Source organism: Symphalangus syndactylus, chromosome 19, assembly GCF_028878055.3.
Source record: "Symphalangus syndactylus isolate Jambi chromosome 19, NHGRI_mSymSyn1-v2.1_pri, whole genome shotgun sequence".
In the NCBI taxonomy this organism is placed as follows: domain Eukaryota; kingdom Metazoa; phylum Chordata; class Mammalia; order Primates; family Hylobatidae; genus Symphalangus; species Symphalangus syndactylus.
In genome coordinates, this window is record NC_072434.2 from 73,847,374 (window position 1) to 73,864,086 (window position 16,713).

A 16,713-nucleotide genomic window follows, 5' to 3' on the forward strand; every position below is an offset into this window, starting at 1 on the left:
TTTGGATAAGGACCACTCAACCTTTCTGTTACCATAATTCATGAGCCAGTCTACTTTGGACATTTGGGTTGTTGCCAGTATTTTGCTATTATAGGTAATGTTGCAGTAAATAATTTTATATATAAATATTTCTTTTTTTACATGTGCGTGAGTCTGTGTGTCAGACAAATGCCTAGAAGTGGAATTGCTGGGTCAGAGAACATAAGCATTTGGGATCTTGGTGTAGAGGCTGTCACATTTTCTCCTAGTGATGGGCTTATTTCACTAAAGCCATGTCCACAGTGTGTAGTATCATCATACTTGGACTTTTGGCCCATCTAGTAAGTGAAAAATTGTATCTTTGTAATTTAATTTTAAATTATTTTATATAAATAATATATTCACATAATTTGAAATTCAAGAAGTATAAAAGAGTATGCAGTAAAAAGTCCCCCTGTTACAACCCCCTCCTGTCCCCAGCCATCTAGAACTCCTCCAAATCAGCCATTCCATATGTATCCTGCTAAAGATGTTTTGTGCCAGTGCAAGCAAACATATATATATAGTTTTTTCCTCTTTATTCAGAATGGTGGAATATATACACAGTGTTCTGTACTTTGCTTTTTTTTTTATAATCTATTTTTGGGATCAAAGAAACATAAAGCCTTTTTTAAAAGAAGACTTGCTTGGTCCTTAGGTGAGCTGGACCCAGAAAGAATGGGCTCAGGTATTCAGTACGGAGATGCTGCCTTGAGACAGCTGAGGTCACCGCGGCGCGCACAGGCCCCGAACGCTCAGGAGTGTGGTTGTTAGGAACCATGGGAGAGCACACAGGTGGGTTTGGACACCTCCCTGCCCTGAGTTCCTGGCAAGCTGAAGTGCGGAGGCCTGTTAAAGCTTTGGGAAGCTGCAGTATGAAAAAGAGAGGATCCCAGCCGGGTGCAGTGGCTCTAATTCCAGCACTTTGGGAGGCTGAGGTGGGCCAGTTGCTTTAGTTCAGGAGTTCAAGACCAGCCTAGGCATCATGGTGAAACACTATCTCTACAAAATACAAAAAATTAGCCAGGCATGGTGGCATGCACCTGTAGTCTCAGCTGCTCATGCAACTTAAGAGAATTGCTTGAGCCTGGGAGGCAGAGGTTGCAGTAAGCCAAGATCATACCACTGCACTCCAGCCTGGGTGATAAAGTGAGAACTGTCTCAGAAAAAAAAAAGAGAAGGAGAAGAACCCATAAGTTAAAGTTGGATGTTCTAACTGAAAGAATTTATACTCTATAGGAAATTCTCATGCTCTTGTTCAGAAAGAAAGGAAGGGCAGGTGGTGGTTGATGGGAAGGGTGAGATATCCTGATTCCTTATGTCAGTGAGGAGCCCTTCCTGGATTGATTGAGGTCTAAATGAATGTGCCTTTTGCTAAAACAGGAGGCCCATTTATAAAATTGACAAATGTCTCCCTTTAACTTTTAAAGCTTCCTCTTTTTTCCCATTTACCGCAGTGGACGTTTTATTTATAGTCGACATCATGTAGTAGGCACAGGCAAGTATTAAAAGACAAGATATTCACGAATTCTCTTTTAGGCTTTAAGCTGTATTTACTTTTGCATTTATAATTGTGCAGATTTTGAAATTGTTCTTAATATTTTTTAGGTGTTCATACAGTGGCATTTGGGACACAATCGTTGGAACCTGAAGAATCTGAAGTTTTTTTTACCACCATCCTTTTCTACTCTGTATGGAAGTAGATCTTTATGGGGAAAAGAGAATTTGGGGTGTTCTGCAAGCCAGTCAAAGTGGCACAGCAAATCATATAAATTGAATTAAATGGACGACACCGTTAGATGTGTACGTAAAAATTTTCTGTTTCATATTTTCCCTTTTACTTTCGGTTTAAAACATGCTATGTACCGTATGTCCTGTAGCCCAGTGCGGCTCCACAGCATGGAATCTGATGTATGATATGATAGAATGTGGCACTAAATGCAGTTTCAGATTTTATTTTTTTTAAACATATGAACTAAAATTGTCAATTGTGAGGTGTGCTTTTCTCATCATGTTGGTTATATTGCACAATTGGTTATATTTATGACCTGATATTCAAAGACTCTGGCATTGATAGCCAGTGTGTTTTCTTATTTAATTCCGTTTACTACATTCTACATGGTGTTTACGTGATCCACACTTGAAATACTAGATCAGTAGACATTCACTAATATACCAAAATAAAATGAAAAATGGAGTTTTTCCGTGAACTTTATACTGTCCAGCTCTGTTGATTTTAAAGCCTCTTCATCCAGGTCAGTTCAGGAAGTATATCTGGAGTACCTGCTCTGTTTTAGGCTGTGAGACTAGCACTAAGGATTCTGGTACCTTTACCCAAACCTACTGGGCTACTAATACTTCTCTCAGCAGTTGATAAAATACAATAGACCATGTAAGCTGGGGCCGCTCATCCATTTCCAGTTTGCTGGTCTCCCTGCTAGAAAACACATTGTTTGTACTGTGCTTTTTCTGGAATTCAGTATAATGGCATCACTGCCTGTTTTTCACATCTTTTGTTTTCTGTTCATTTTAAGGAAACCTGCTAAATCCAGTTAATATTAAAAGGACACCACTCATTAAGAAATTTCTTTATGGCTTCTGCTGAATACTTAAATGCCTTACTACAGTTATCAAGTTGACATGTTTTTAATTCATATAAGGTATATTGGGTATATTGAAGTATATATTGTATTACAAAGACTTGTTCTTGTATTTTAAAATGTCAGTGCAAAAAATATATGGTGGAACCTTTCATTAAAGTTGAAATACAGTATTATTTAAATCTGAAAGGTTAAAAAGCTTTCTTCACCTTATATATGTTCTTCCACTGTGACTTTTTAGTTGAAGACTAGTAAATTAACTTTTAGTTAGAAGATGCCTACTGCTTTTGTTGTTTATTTTAATCAGCAGAGCACAGAGACACATAAAAACTCTGGGAAATGACTAGGATAAAAATGTATCTGTTTTAGATATTTTGAGTTTTGCTCTTCTTATGCCTTGAATATTTTATTTCAAAAAGTAGCTGAAGCAAATTCTCAGACTGAACTACTTCTTAGACCTCACTGTAAGAATGTTTTATTCAATGTCTCATTTATGATAGATTTGCAAGCTGCTCATTTTTGAACAGCTTTTTGCATGGGATAGGAGCATGTCTATTCTAACACATCAGCTTATTCAAAAGCAAGAATTTTAAAAATAAGATAAATGTAAAGTTGTTTTATAAACGATCCTGTTAATTAAACTACAGACACCATATATCCTTCTGCATCCTTTGACCAATAAAAGTTGCTGGAGAACCAAACCATGGTGGTTAATCAGGCTTTGCCTTTAGGGAGAATGAGGAGGGGAGATAATTTGGTATTGTTCAGGCTAGTAATAAATGTCATGTTTCTATTTCCCGCAACTCATTAAGTTTTCAGGAAGCTCTTAATTTAGATTTCTAGGAAAGTAATTATTCAGTCTTCCTAGAAAAAGGTTATAAAGACCATTTAAACTGGAGATTGTAATATATTCTTTTACAGTCCAGCATTTAAGTGAAAATGAGAACATCACAAGTTGGGAATCTATAATGGTTTTGTTGAAAACATTACTTGTGGCTTGTATAAGAGTGGCTGAATTCAAGAACATTGATTCCTAGCAGATCAATAATAGTATTTAAAGAATCTGATGCTAAAATTAGAAACCTAAATGATTTGTAATTTGTACTGTGACACAGCAGATGATGTTTCCTTATTTTCTGTCATCTTTTTATGTTTTTGGAGAGGCACATTAGAGGTGCTTTAAAAAAACCTGTGAATTTTTAATATTTTGTGGTGCCATTTGTGAAGCACCTCTTTCCTGATCCATCTAACTACTCCTGTACGTACAACCTGAGTTTGTCCCACTTGTTGACTTGGTTACTTCCCTATTGTATTTATTTCTTTAAAGGGTTGTTTTAGAATTTTAGAGGAATTTATCTGAGAACACAAGATTTACCACTTTCAGTAGGACAAGTGACCCAAGTTGTTGGTCACCAGCCTCAAAGGTTAGAAAACACTACCTACTACCTACTGATAGAAAATAATGTGGTTAGGGAATCTGTTTTTTTCTTTTAAAAGAGCATTTATGTACTTTTTTCCTTCATATATCCCCCTCATTTTTTTTTCTTTCCTTTTTTTTTTTTTTAATTTTATTTTTTGTAGAGACAGGGAGGGTCTCACTGTGTTGCCCAGGCTGGTCTCAAACTCCTGGCCTCAAGGGACTTCCCACCTCAGCCTCCCAAAGTGCTGGGATTACAGGCATGAGCCACCATGCCTGAGCCCCCCCAGATTCTCCCTTTATATACTTATAAATTTTTTATAACAGAGATTTTCAAATATAGAGAAAAATAGCCTAATGAACCACTATATCAGCCAGCTTTAACAATTGCCTACATTTTGCCATCTTGTTTTATCTTTACCCAGTGTTTTCATGCTATAGTACTTGAAAACATCTGAGGCATCTGTCATTTCACCCAAAAATACTCAAGGCCAGGCATGGTGGCTCACACCTGTAATCCCAGCACTTTGGGAGGCTGAGGTGGGTGGATCATGAGGTCAGGAGTTCGAGACCAGCCTGGCCAACGTGGTATAACCCCGTCTCTACTAAAAATACAAAAATTAGCCGGGCATAGTGGTGGGCGCCTGTAGTCCCAGCTACTTCGGAGGCTGAGGTGGGAAAATTCCTTGAACCCAGGAGGCAGAGGTTGTAGTGAGCCGAGATCATGCCACTGTTCTCCAGCCTGGGCAACAGAGAAAGACTCCATCTCAAAAAAAAAAAAGAAAAAAATACGTCAGTATGCATCTTTGACAATAGCATTTTCTAAAAATTTTATGAAATTTCCATACCATTGGGAACTTACAAAGCCAAGGCTATTTATGTTTTTCATATCTTGCAATCATATAAAGTTGGTTTTCTGGTATGTGCTAAAATAGCAAAATGTGTCTTTCTTGAAGCATTGGAGGCAGTGACTTCCCAGCATGTGTCCAGTTGTACAGAAGTGCTGTTCCCTGGCCCAGGGGCAGTTGTACCTTTAGCAGGGACACCAGGACCATCAGCCTGCTATACATAGCCAGCATGGCTTTGGAGGGCTGGTCCCCCTTGTTGTACTGGTTTTAAAACACTCCTGCCAATGTAGTAACATGAGGCATATTTACTTTAAATCATCTCTACGAATTTGAAGATCTCATCTTCAAACTACTCTATTTGAAGAATGTATTTTACTGTAAAGGAAACATTTAACTTTGATGCATGCTTGTCCGGACCATATGTAACTGTATAGAAGGTGGGTTGAGCCATTCCTTTTTTTGTTTGTTGTTGTTATTGTTGTTTGTTTTTTTCAATTTTCAGAGACACAGTCTTGCCGTCACCCAGGCTGGAGTGCAGTGGCACAATCATAGCTCACCACAGCCTCAACCTCCTAGGCTCAAGCAATCCTCCTGCCTCAGCCTCCTGAGTACGTGGGACTACAGGCATGCACCACTGCACCTGGCTAATTTTTTTTTTATGTTTTGCCTCTGTGTTTCCTAGGCTGGTCTCAAACTTCTGGCCTAAAGCATTCCTCTCGCCTTGGCCTCCCAAAGCCTTGGGATTATAGGCATGAGCCACCACACCTGGCCCTCCATTTCTTAAACTTGCAATAATCTCGTGTGCTCCTTCATGCTGAAGGGCATTGTCATGAAACTTCTATGGAAAACTCCATGGAAATTGGATACCTGTGCTCTCAAAACTCTCTAACTTCTTGATGCAATATGTAAACTTCATTTTAAAGAAAACTAGAGTGAAGAAAACAAACTTGCTTAATTTCTGAGTATTTTACATTCTAAAATGTCACGAAAATAATTATGTTTACTAAATATTGAAGGACCAAGTAATGATGCATGATGGTAAAAATGCTAATTTCTGTATGTTTGGGTGTGAGCCCTCAAATAATTTTAAATTGAATAGGAAATTTTATAATATGATTGATTTTAGGTAAATCTACCACATTATTAGCTTTTACAGAAAAGTCATCATATTGGTTTGCGTGGCCATGAAGGTACCTACCATGCCCTTATACTGTTCTCACTCCCAGCGGAAAATGCTGCTTTTATAGGACACTCGTGCACCTCTCTGAACGCCTCTGGCTTTCTCACAGTCTCTGTGGGGACTCGAGTTCCTCACCTGGAATGCTCCTCAGCCAGCTCTCTAAGTCAGTCGAGTGGAAGGCCTGCTGCTCTTTGGGGTGCAGTGTGCAAAACTTCTCTGCTGTGGCACTTTCTCTGACCTCAGCATATGCAGACACCCAGCTCCCAGGATTCTCTGTCCAGACCTCCTTTCTTGCTATTGATCTCATTGATTGTACCTTGTCCTTGTTTGTCTTCTCTCCTGGGCTAAGAGCTCCCTGGGACAGGGCTGCTTTGGTGTGCCTGATGCCTGGCACATAGGAGGGACCCCAGGGCTTGTGGGAAAAAATGATCACAGAGCCAACTGTGTCCCTAAGTCTTTTCCAGGGTATCTGCATATCGCTGGTACCGCCTTTGCACTGCAAGATCCCACTTTGCAAAATTTCCAAACAGGCAGTTAAAACCCTTTCTTCCTGCAGTAGGTCACTTTGTTTTTGAATACTGACTACAGTACATGCTTGACCTTCCGGGATTGATAGCTTACAATATTTAGGCCTCATGTTTTGTTGTCAGGTAAACAACAACATGTTGGGGATTCTGTCTGTGCACTCCTACTTGACTCTTGGCACATCTCACAGTGCAGCCTGTGAACAAGGAGTTATGCCTGCTGTGTTCTCCATCTTAGCAGAATTTGATATTGTAAGAATGGGGAGCTTTAGCTCGAGGGTTGTCAGATGCAATTGAGGATATAATTGTCCATAAACCTCTGATCTAAGGCCTAGCCATGATCAGCTGTTGTAGTATTTTATGATGCCTCATAAATGATTAGGGGTGAAATGTGTTCAATCTCTCACTTCTGTTAATTACACACTCTAAGTTACAGTTGACAAGTCCCCATGTTGAAGCAGAGGCCAGAACTATAATTAGATCTTGGAAACTTAGTAACTCTGCTGCCTTTTCAAAGGAATAGAGGAATGGCAAATAGTTTTCCTACCCTAATATTAAGACTCACTCTTTTCACCTGACAAATTCTGAATTCTATTTAAGTTCTTTATGTGTGTTTCTGATTTTCCAACTTCAGCCCTATCTGAGCTATGAGAACTTGACTCCTGCACTTGGAGAGAGCCCACTGTGAGTATCTGCGGTTGCCGAGGGCTCCTTTTGCTGTTCACTGCATCTCCCATCCCTTGTCAAAGTATAGGACTCAATGCCCACCTTTCTTTTCTTCTTTAAAAACCATAGTGTGCCGGAGAAACGCTAGATAATATTTAGTTTAACAATAACCTATTTATAATACTATCCATTGAAATGTCTGTAATAGTAAAACCTTGAAGGGGCACAGCATGTTTTACAACTTAAGAGTATTCTCACATTTAGAATTTAATTTAACCTTCAGAACAACCCATTGCAGTGGTCATAGCAGATATTAGGCCCATCTTACAAATGAGGGACCCGAGCCGTCCAGGCAAGGGGCTGGCCCAAGGCCAAACCCAGGGAGCAGTCAGCAGCCCTGGTTGCAGGTCCCTCTGCACGGCACAGTGGACGAGAAACTGGAATTTCTGTTGACTGGAATCTTTTTTTCCCCAACATTGTATTATGAAAATTTCAAATATTATGAAAATTTGTTTTAAGAACTACAAACAGTTCTGATTTTAATTGGTATAGGAGTATTTTCCATTTAAAAAAAATTCTTTTTTTTTTGAGACAGAGTCTCAGTGTGTCATCCAGGCAGGAGCACAGTGGTGCAATCATAGCTCACTGCAACCTTGAACTCCTGACCTCAAGCTGGCCTTCCACCTCAGCCTCTCAAGTAGCTGGGACTACAGGAGCACACCACCATGCCCAGTTAATTATTTTTATTTATTTATATATTTTTTTGAGACAGAGTCTCACTCTGTCGCCCAGGCTAGAGTGCAGTGGCGTGATCTCGGCTCACTGCAACCTCTGCCTCCCAGGTCCAAGCGATTTTCCTGCCTTCACCTCCTGAGTAGCTGGGATTACAGGCACGCACCACCACGCCCAGCTAATTTTTGTATTTTTAGTAGAGACAGGGTTTCACCATATTGGTCAGGCTGGTCTCGAACTCCTGACCTCATGATCTGCCCAACTGGGCCTCCCAAAGTGCTGGGATTACAGGCGTGAGCCACCACACCTGGCCGCTAATTATTTTTTTTTAGAGCTGGGCTCTCACTATTTTGCCCAGGCTTGTCTCAAACTCCTGGGCTCAAGTGATCCTCCTGCCTCAGTCTCCCAAAGTGCTGGAATTACAGGCATGCTCCACGGCACCCAGCTAGTACTAAATTATCTGGAGTGAGGGGTAAGCTATCATCATTGTGAAACCATGTTTTGATTTTTTTTTAATCTTGCAAGTTTGGTAGCTTGGTTTTTTTGACTCTGCCTCCAGCAAATTGAATTCAGTAAATTAAAAGTATTACAGGTTGGAAGTACATGAGTGAAAACGCATGTCAGTTGGCTTTCAGAATGCCTGTCACCATCTACTTCTCAGCAGTTAAGGCAGTCTGGTACTGACGTGTTGGTTAGATCTTCCTCTCGTTAAGGTGAGAAGGTGCCTGTGAGGCCTTCGCGGGGAGGCTGTTCTCCACACTATATGATTGGATCTGCCTTTCTAGCCGCAGCAGTTAGTGTATTCATTCTAGCGGCATTCCTGTGCTGTCTGCCAATAAACTATTGACCCACGCTAGCCCTCACCTGTGCTACTCATCTCTACTTAGTCCTTGAGCAAGAGTAGAAGAAAAATTTCATTATTCACTCATGAATTTTTCTTTAATCTGTAACTATGCAATTATTCTACTACTGGCTATCCTCTTTTCCTCTTTTTTATTTCCAGGAATAATTTTGGCTTTAAATGCTAGCCTGTTGCTCCAGACTTCTACCATATGTAGTTACATTTTAGGAAACGTCTAGTGGCCTGAAGTTTAGGCACAGAGTCTGGTGTTTGTTCACAGGGATCTTCTGTGGGGATGATACTTTACTCTGGTTTGTTCCATGGCTGGGTGACATTATACAGGTTTGTTTCATGGCTGGGTGACACTACACAGCAAAGGAATACTTGAGCTGGGCTTCAAGGAAGCATTTAGCTATGTGGTCATTGTAGAAAGCACAGATGACAAACGGGGGCTGAGTGTAAGTATCTACAAGTGAGCACGGGTCAAGGCCTGAGGGCAATGCAGGGGCAGGCTGGGTTGCCATGCATTGTCCATGGGGCAGCACGAGAGGCTGTCCTAGGAGGCTGTTGCCAGGAAGTATGTGCTTGGTCCAGACTTCCCAGGTTCTCCTCAAAGAGCAGACAGCAACCTGGACACAAAGTAACTCCCAGTTCTTCTGAAATCCTGAAGCTCTAAAACAATGAAACAGAAATGGATGCCGCAGCTGTCATAGGTATTAGTCAATACCTAAATGTTAAGAACAGTAAAACATTAACTAATAGTGATGTTAATTTTCACAAAATAGTCATCTTTTTTTTTTTTTGGAGATGGAGTTTTGCTCTTGTTGCACAGGCTGGAGTGCAGTGGTGTGATCTTGGCTCACTGCCACCTCCGCCTCCCGGGTTCAAGTGATTTTCCTGCCTCAGCCTCCTGAGTACAGGTGCCCGCCACTACACCTGGCCAATTTTTGTATTTTTAGTAGAGACAGGGTTTCACCATGTTGGCCAGGCTGGTCTCGAACTCCTGACCTCAAGTGATCCACCCACCTCGGCCTCTCAAAGTGCTGAAATTACAGGCGTGAGCCACCCCACACGACCAAAATAGTAATCCTTAACTGGTTTGGACCATCTTTCATTAGTAAAATCAAAAGCATATGTGCACAGTAAAATTCCTAGCTGCAGACACAGGCTCACCTCCCACAGCCAACCCCTTAGCCCCTTTAACTGCTCGCGTAAGGACCTCAGATGCACTTCTCTGAATACCCCTTTTCATATGAAAATACTGGAGGCAGAGTGTCCTTCCATTTGTGGGTTTCTATTTTTATTTTTGAGACAGGATCTCAGTCTGTCACCCAGCCTGGAGTGCAGTGGTGCGATCACAGCTCACTGCAGCCTCAACCTCCGGGGCTCAAGCAATCCTCTTACCTCAAGCCTCCCAAGTAGCTGGGACCACAGTTGCACACTGCCATGTCTGGCTAATGTTTTTGTTTTGTAGAGATGGAATTTCGCTATGCTTCCCAGGCCAGTCTTGAATTCCTGGGCTCTAGCAATCCTCCCACCTCGGCCTCCCAAAGTATTGGAATTATGGGCGTGAACCACGACACTTGACCCATTTGTGTTCTTAGCATGCTTTGAGATTGTTCCATGCTTTCCTTTTTTGCATTTCCCCCTGTCAAGGTCCAGCTTATGACTAGAGGCAGGCAGTGTGGATGTGACACAGTCTGATCCATGTCCTGCACCATGTGAACACCTTCGTTCAGTGTATCTGCACATATGGATGTATCAGAAAACTTAGGAGCAAAATTGCTAAATCAAAGGCATACTCTTTAAATATCAATAAAGCTACATTGCCCTCTGAAGAACTTGACCAATTTACACTCCCACTTACAGAGCAGGAAGCCCAACCATTTAAAATGCACAACTTTATAAAAGAGATTTATGGTTTATATTTTGTCTTTATTGTAATATTGGCCATCAATTTTATGGTAGCCATGAAGACTGTGTCCTTTTATTCTACAAGTAGCAGTCACACAGGCTTCTGGAGCATCGCATTATGACGTACACATCATGGGAATCCCTGGCGACAGTCCGTGCTGTGGAAGAAAGTGGAGCAGAACCTGGGTCCAGAACAAGGGAAAGATGAAGTCAGACCTAGGGCTTCCGGAAATGCTGGATGAGCATCAGCAGCAGTCTGAAGATGCTGTACTGTGTATTTTATTGTGGGTTAACAGAATCATGTCAAAATTCTGTTCCTAGAAAAAGTTCATTGTTTTGGTGAAAATCCAGGATTTATACCTTATCATCCAGAAATTGCATGCAGAGTTTTAAATATGTAATGTGCCAGAGCCCCATTCCAGAACAGCAGGCAGTGGAGGGGCCCCGCGCTGTTCTCCGCTGCCAGACAGTGGCCTCTTGAGTGGGAAGCTCTGAGCAGGAGCCCAAAGAACATTCACTTACAGGACCCCCCAGGCGGCTCAGTTATTAGTCTAGCTTAAGAATCACACAGCTGAGAATCTTCAGTGGGAGGGCATATCTTTGAAGAATGGGTGTTTGTATTTGTTTCTCTTTTGTTTTCTCTAGGATTATTTTTTAATGGTTAATGCATTCTTAACGGTTTAAAAATCAAAGCCACATGAAAAGGTGAACACTGAAGGCTCCCTCCCCATCCCATCACTCCATTTCTTCCTCTAGCCCTTTAGGTAACCGCTAGTTAGTTTGTGAATCCTCCCAGAGGTTCTTAATGTAGATACAGATATTTTTATTAGCCTTCCCTTTCTTAAAAGATAACATGTTACATACACCATCTTTTGTACACCTAAACTCTATCTTGGAGCTCTTTCCACTTCTCAGTACATTGAGAGCTTTCCCATTAAAGGCTGCATAGGGTTCCATTTTGTGGAAATAATGTTTTCTTTAGCCAGTTTCTTGATGAACTGGGTCATTTCCAATTGGATCATTTCCAGTTCTCTTTTGAGATAATTGCAAAATAATTTAGTTAATGACATCATCCTTAATTTTTGTTTTCACTCATATGCTCCTCTCATTTATCAGAAAATGTAGTAATTTTCCTTCCACTTTAGTCCTTTCCCTATACATTGGCAGGAACCATTTAGAAAATTTGATGGAGGTGGGGAGCAAATCCAGCAACAGGTGTGCAAGACTTTTTATTCATGAAAACTTGAAATCCTGCTGAAATAAATATAGGAAGACCGACCTAAATGGAGACATACTATATTTGGGGATAAAAAGACTCAATATTAGAAAGCTGTTCATCTTCCAAAATTAGTAAATTCAGTGCAGTTTAATGAAACTGCCAAATAGAATTAAAAATAGAATTTGACATGCTCATTTTAAAGTTCATATTTAGAAAATAACCAAGAAAAGAGAACAAGGTGGGCATGTGGAGACTTGGCCTCCCAGATATAAAATAAACTATAAAACTTATTTTGCGTTTAAAAGAATATAGTGAGCTCAGGTTTGTCCAAACTGATCCATAGAAGAGCAGCATCTACAAACCTTCCCATGTATCTAAGAAACCTTCCCATGAATTTTTTTTTTTTTAATGATGTAACACTTTATATCAGTAAGGACTGTTCACAGATGGTGTTAAACCCATCTGCTACCCATTTGATTAAAAAAGGAAGGTTGGGCCAGGCAGGGTGGCTCACGCCTGTAATCCCAGTAGTTTGGGAGGCTGAGGCCAGCAGATGGCTTGAGCCCAGGAATCCGAGACCAGCCTGGGCAACATGGCAAAACCCCATCTCTACAAAAAATGCAAAAATTAGCCAGGCGTGGTAGTGCATGCTTGTAGTTCCAGTGATGGGGAGGCTGAGGTGGGAGGATCACATGAGCCCAGGGAGGTCGAGGCTGCAGTGAGCTGTGATCACACCACTCCACTCCGGCCTGGGCAACAGAGTGAGACTTAGTCTCAAAAAAAAAAAGGAAGGTTGGATTTTTACTTCATATTCAAAAAAATTAACTTCAGTTGGATTAAAGAGCTAAAACTAGAAGCAAAGTTTTTCTTTTAAAACATTGGAAGACAATATTGCATTTTTTTTAATCGAAGGGACTTTCTGAAAGTGACACAAAGTCCCCCATCTGTAAAGGAAAAGTTTGAGATTTGAGTATGCAAATTGATATTTTCCATAAGACAAAAGAAAACATAAAGGAAAGCAATAGGCTGTATAAAATATTCACAAAATATCTATCCGAAGATGGATATCAGATATATAAAGAGACCCTAACAAGATCAGTAAGACAGAAAGAAACTCACTTAAAAAAAGTCAGTGCGCTTTTCTACATTTTTTTCCAAAATAAAGGATTGGCAAAGCACATAAGCAGGTCATTCATCAAAGAAGTAAAGATGACGGATTAATAAGAAAAAGATGCTAACATCACTAATAATCAGTAAGGCCAGGCACAGTTCATACCTGACTTTGGGATCCCTTGAACCCAGGAGTTCGAGACCAGCCTGGGCAAAACGGCGAAACCCCATCTCTACAAAAAATACAAAAATTAGCTGGGCGTGGTGGCATGTGCCTGTAGTCCCAGCTACTTGGGGGGCTGAGGTGGGAGGATCACTTGGGCCCAGGAGTTCGAGGCTGCAGTGAGCCATGTTTGCCCTCTAGCCTGGGTGACAAAGTGAGACCCTATTAAAAAAAAAAAAAATCAGTAAAATGTAAATCCCTGCCTTCCTGATGTTGATATGCATGGCTTCTTTTTTAAAAATGTTCAGTCTTACTAGAGGTTTCTCAATAATTTTTTTGAAGCAACAGCTCCCGGCTTCATTCATCTTCCATTTTTGTTTTCAATTTCATTGATGTCTGCTCTTTGTCTTCGTTTGTTCTGCTAGATGTGGGTTCATTTTACTTATCGTTTTCTGTTACTGTGGAAGCTCAGATTATTGATCTGAAACCTTCTTTCATAATAAAAGCACTCAATGCAATAAATTTCCCTCTAAGCACTGCATTATCTGTGCCCACATATTTTAATATGCTATAATTTCACTTTTCTTCCCCTTAAAATATTTTCTGATTTCTCTTGAGAATTCCTCTTTGGTGATTTATTTATGACTATGTTGTTTAACTTCCAGGCAATTTCAGATTCTCCTGTTATCCTTCTATTACTGAATTTTAGTTCAATTCCATTATGGTCAGAAACATACTTTGTATGATTTCAGTTATTTTACATTCGTTAAAATTTATTTTATAAACCAGGATATGGTCTTAGAGATATGTTCCATGTGGCCTTGGAAGAATATATGTATTACGCTGTTGTTGGGTGGAGTGCTATAAATGTCAATTACAGCCACTTGATTAATGATACTCAGTTCTTCCATCTTGGCTGATTTTCTGTTAGTTCTATTACTGTTAGGAGTATTGAAGTCTTCAACTGTAGTGGTGAATTTGTCTAGTTCTCCTTTCAGTTGTCAGATTTCCTTCACATATTTTGCCTCAGCACAATCTTCTTTGTCATGTTAGCCTTTTTCCAGTAATTCACCTGTCCACCATAGCCATCTGCTTCCTGTCATAACCCTGCTTTCCCTGGGCGTACGGAGAATCCTATGTTCTATTGTTCTGTACTGTCTCATTTTTTAGGGATTATGCTTGCCACACTTACAGTAAGTCCAGCAGGTTTTAGAAAGTGTCGCTATGCTTGTGCAGTATGGGCACAGAAGCTCATACACAGTGAAGTTCTGCTGCCAGGTGCATACAACTTTAAACATGCTGTGTCTTATTGGTGAATTGACCCTTTTATATAAAAACCCTCTTTATCTCTGGTAATTTCCTTTGCTCTGAAATCAACTTTGCTATTGCTTTCTTTTTTGGTTAGCGTTTTTATGGTCTTTTTTCATTATTTTATTTATTTTTTTTTTTTGAGACAGTCGCCCAAGCTGGAGTCCAATGGTGTGATCTCAGCTCACTGCAACCTCCACCTCCCAGGTTCAACCAATTCTCATGCCTCAGCCTCCTGAGTAGCTGGGATTACAGGCATGTGCCACCACACCAGGCTAATTTTTGTATTTGTTTTTGTTGTTGTAGAGACAGGGTTTCACCATATTGACCAGGCTGGTCTTGAACGCCTGGCCTCAAGTGATCGACCCTCCTCAGCCTCCCAAAGTGCTGGGATTATAGGGGTGAGCCACCACGTCCGGCCTGGTCCATCTTTTTCTGTCCTTTACTATTAACCTACTCATATGGTTGCATTTAAAATGAATTTCTTATAGACATCATATAGCTGAATCATGTTACTGTCTTTTAATTGGTGTGTTTATACTATTTACATTTAATGTCGTTACTAATGTATGTGGTTTCTTTTTGTTCTCTGTTTTTTGTTCTTTGGTTCCTCCTTCTCTTGTTTTCTTTTGGGTTATTTGAACTTTTTGTTGTTGTCGTTGTTGAGATGGAGTCTCGCCATCGCCCAGGCCGGAGTGCAGTGGCACGATCTTGGCTCACTGCAACCTCCACCTTCTGGGTTCTGGGTTCAAGTGATTCTCCTGCCTCAGCCTCCTGAGTAGCTGAGACTACAGGCATCCGCCACCATACCCGGCTAGTTTTTGTATTGTTAGTAGAGACAGGGTTTCGCCATGTTGGCCAGGCTGGTCTCGAACTCCTCACCTCAGATGATCCACCTGCCTGGGCCTCCCAAAGTCTTGGGATTAACAGACGTGAGCTGCCGCACCTGGCCTATTTGAACATGTTTAGTATTCCATTTTATCTATTATGATTTTGACTATATCTTTGTATAAAGTTTTGAAAGGAAAACAGCCTATTTAGAACCATTTTTGTCATTTAATGTACTTGGAATACAGAAACCTTCCCATGTGGGTCCCTTTACTCGCCCCTCTTTCTGTTACAGTTGTCTTATATATTACATCTACACAGGTTGAAAACCCTATCAGATGATGTTATATTTTTTGCTTTCAACAGTCAAACATGTTATAAAAACTCAAGAGGAGACTAGTCTATTCTATTTTACCCAGATAGTTACCATTTTGGTTGCTTTTCTTCATTCCTGATGTTGCAGGTTTCCTTTTGGTGCTGTTTTTCTCTGAAGGACCAGCTGCCTGTGCAGTTCCTTTGAGCAGGTCAGCTGCTGCCAGTCCTCTCTGTTTTCATGCATCTGACAATGTCTTTATTTCACTTTCATTCCTGAGGGATACCTCATTGACTAGGAATCCTGAATTGACAGTTATTTTCTTTCAGCACTTTAAAAAATGGGGCACTTCCTTCTGACCTCCTCGGTTTCTGATAAAAATCCTGATGTCACTCAAATTGTTGTTTCCCTGTAGGCAATGTGTCATTTCTCTCTGGCTGTTTTCAGCAGTTTATGATGTGTCTGGGCATTGACGTCTGTGAATTTATCCTGTTTAGGATTTACTCAGCTTCTTGAATCTGTAAGATTGTACCCATCTTGGGAATTTTTCAGCCATTAATTATACAGATGTTTGTAAAGCACTGCACTTTTTTTTGTTGTTGTTGTTGAGACGGAGTCTCGCCCTGTCGCCCAGGCTGGAGTGCAATGGCACAATCTTGGCTCACTGCAATCTCCACCTCCTGGGTTCAAACGATTCTCCTGTCTCAGCCTCCCACGTAGCTAGGATTACAGGTGCCCACCACCACGCCCAGCTAATTTTTGTATTTTTAGTAGAGACGGGGTTTCGCCATGTTGGCCAGGCTGGTCTTGAACTCCTGACCTCATGATCCGCCCGCCTCCACTTCCCAAAGTGCTGAGATTACAGGCATGAGCCACCACACCCGGCCAGCACTGCACTCTTTTATCCATCTGTGACATGACTGTGAGACCTGTCGGTATCATCCCACAGGTCCCTGAAAGTCTGTTCATTTTTCAGTGACTTTTTGCTATTCATATTGGATGATTTTATCAATCTTTCTCTTGTCATCTCCA

General features: G+C 40.8%; 1 protein-coding gene across 1 annotated transcript in view; it reads left to right on the forward strand.

The window, feature by feature from the left end:
* Window positions 1–3,319, forward strand: part of RAB4A (RAB4A, member RAS oncogene family) — a 32,607-nt gene extending 29,288 nt beyond the window's left edge. Inside the window, exons 7-8 of the mRNA XM_055234648.2 lie at window positions 677–813; window positions 1,627–3,319. Coding sequence (XP_055090623.1) covers window positions 677–792 — 116 coding nt within the window. The 3' untranslated portion in view covers window positions 793–813; window positions 1,627–3,319. The remainder of the gene's footprint in view (window positions 1–676; window positions 814–1,626) is intronic.
* Window positions 3,320–16,713: the final 13,394 nt, after the last annotated feature.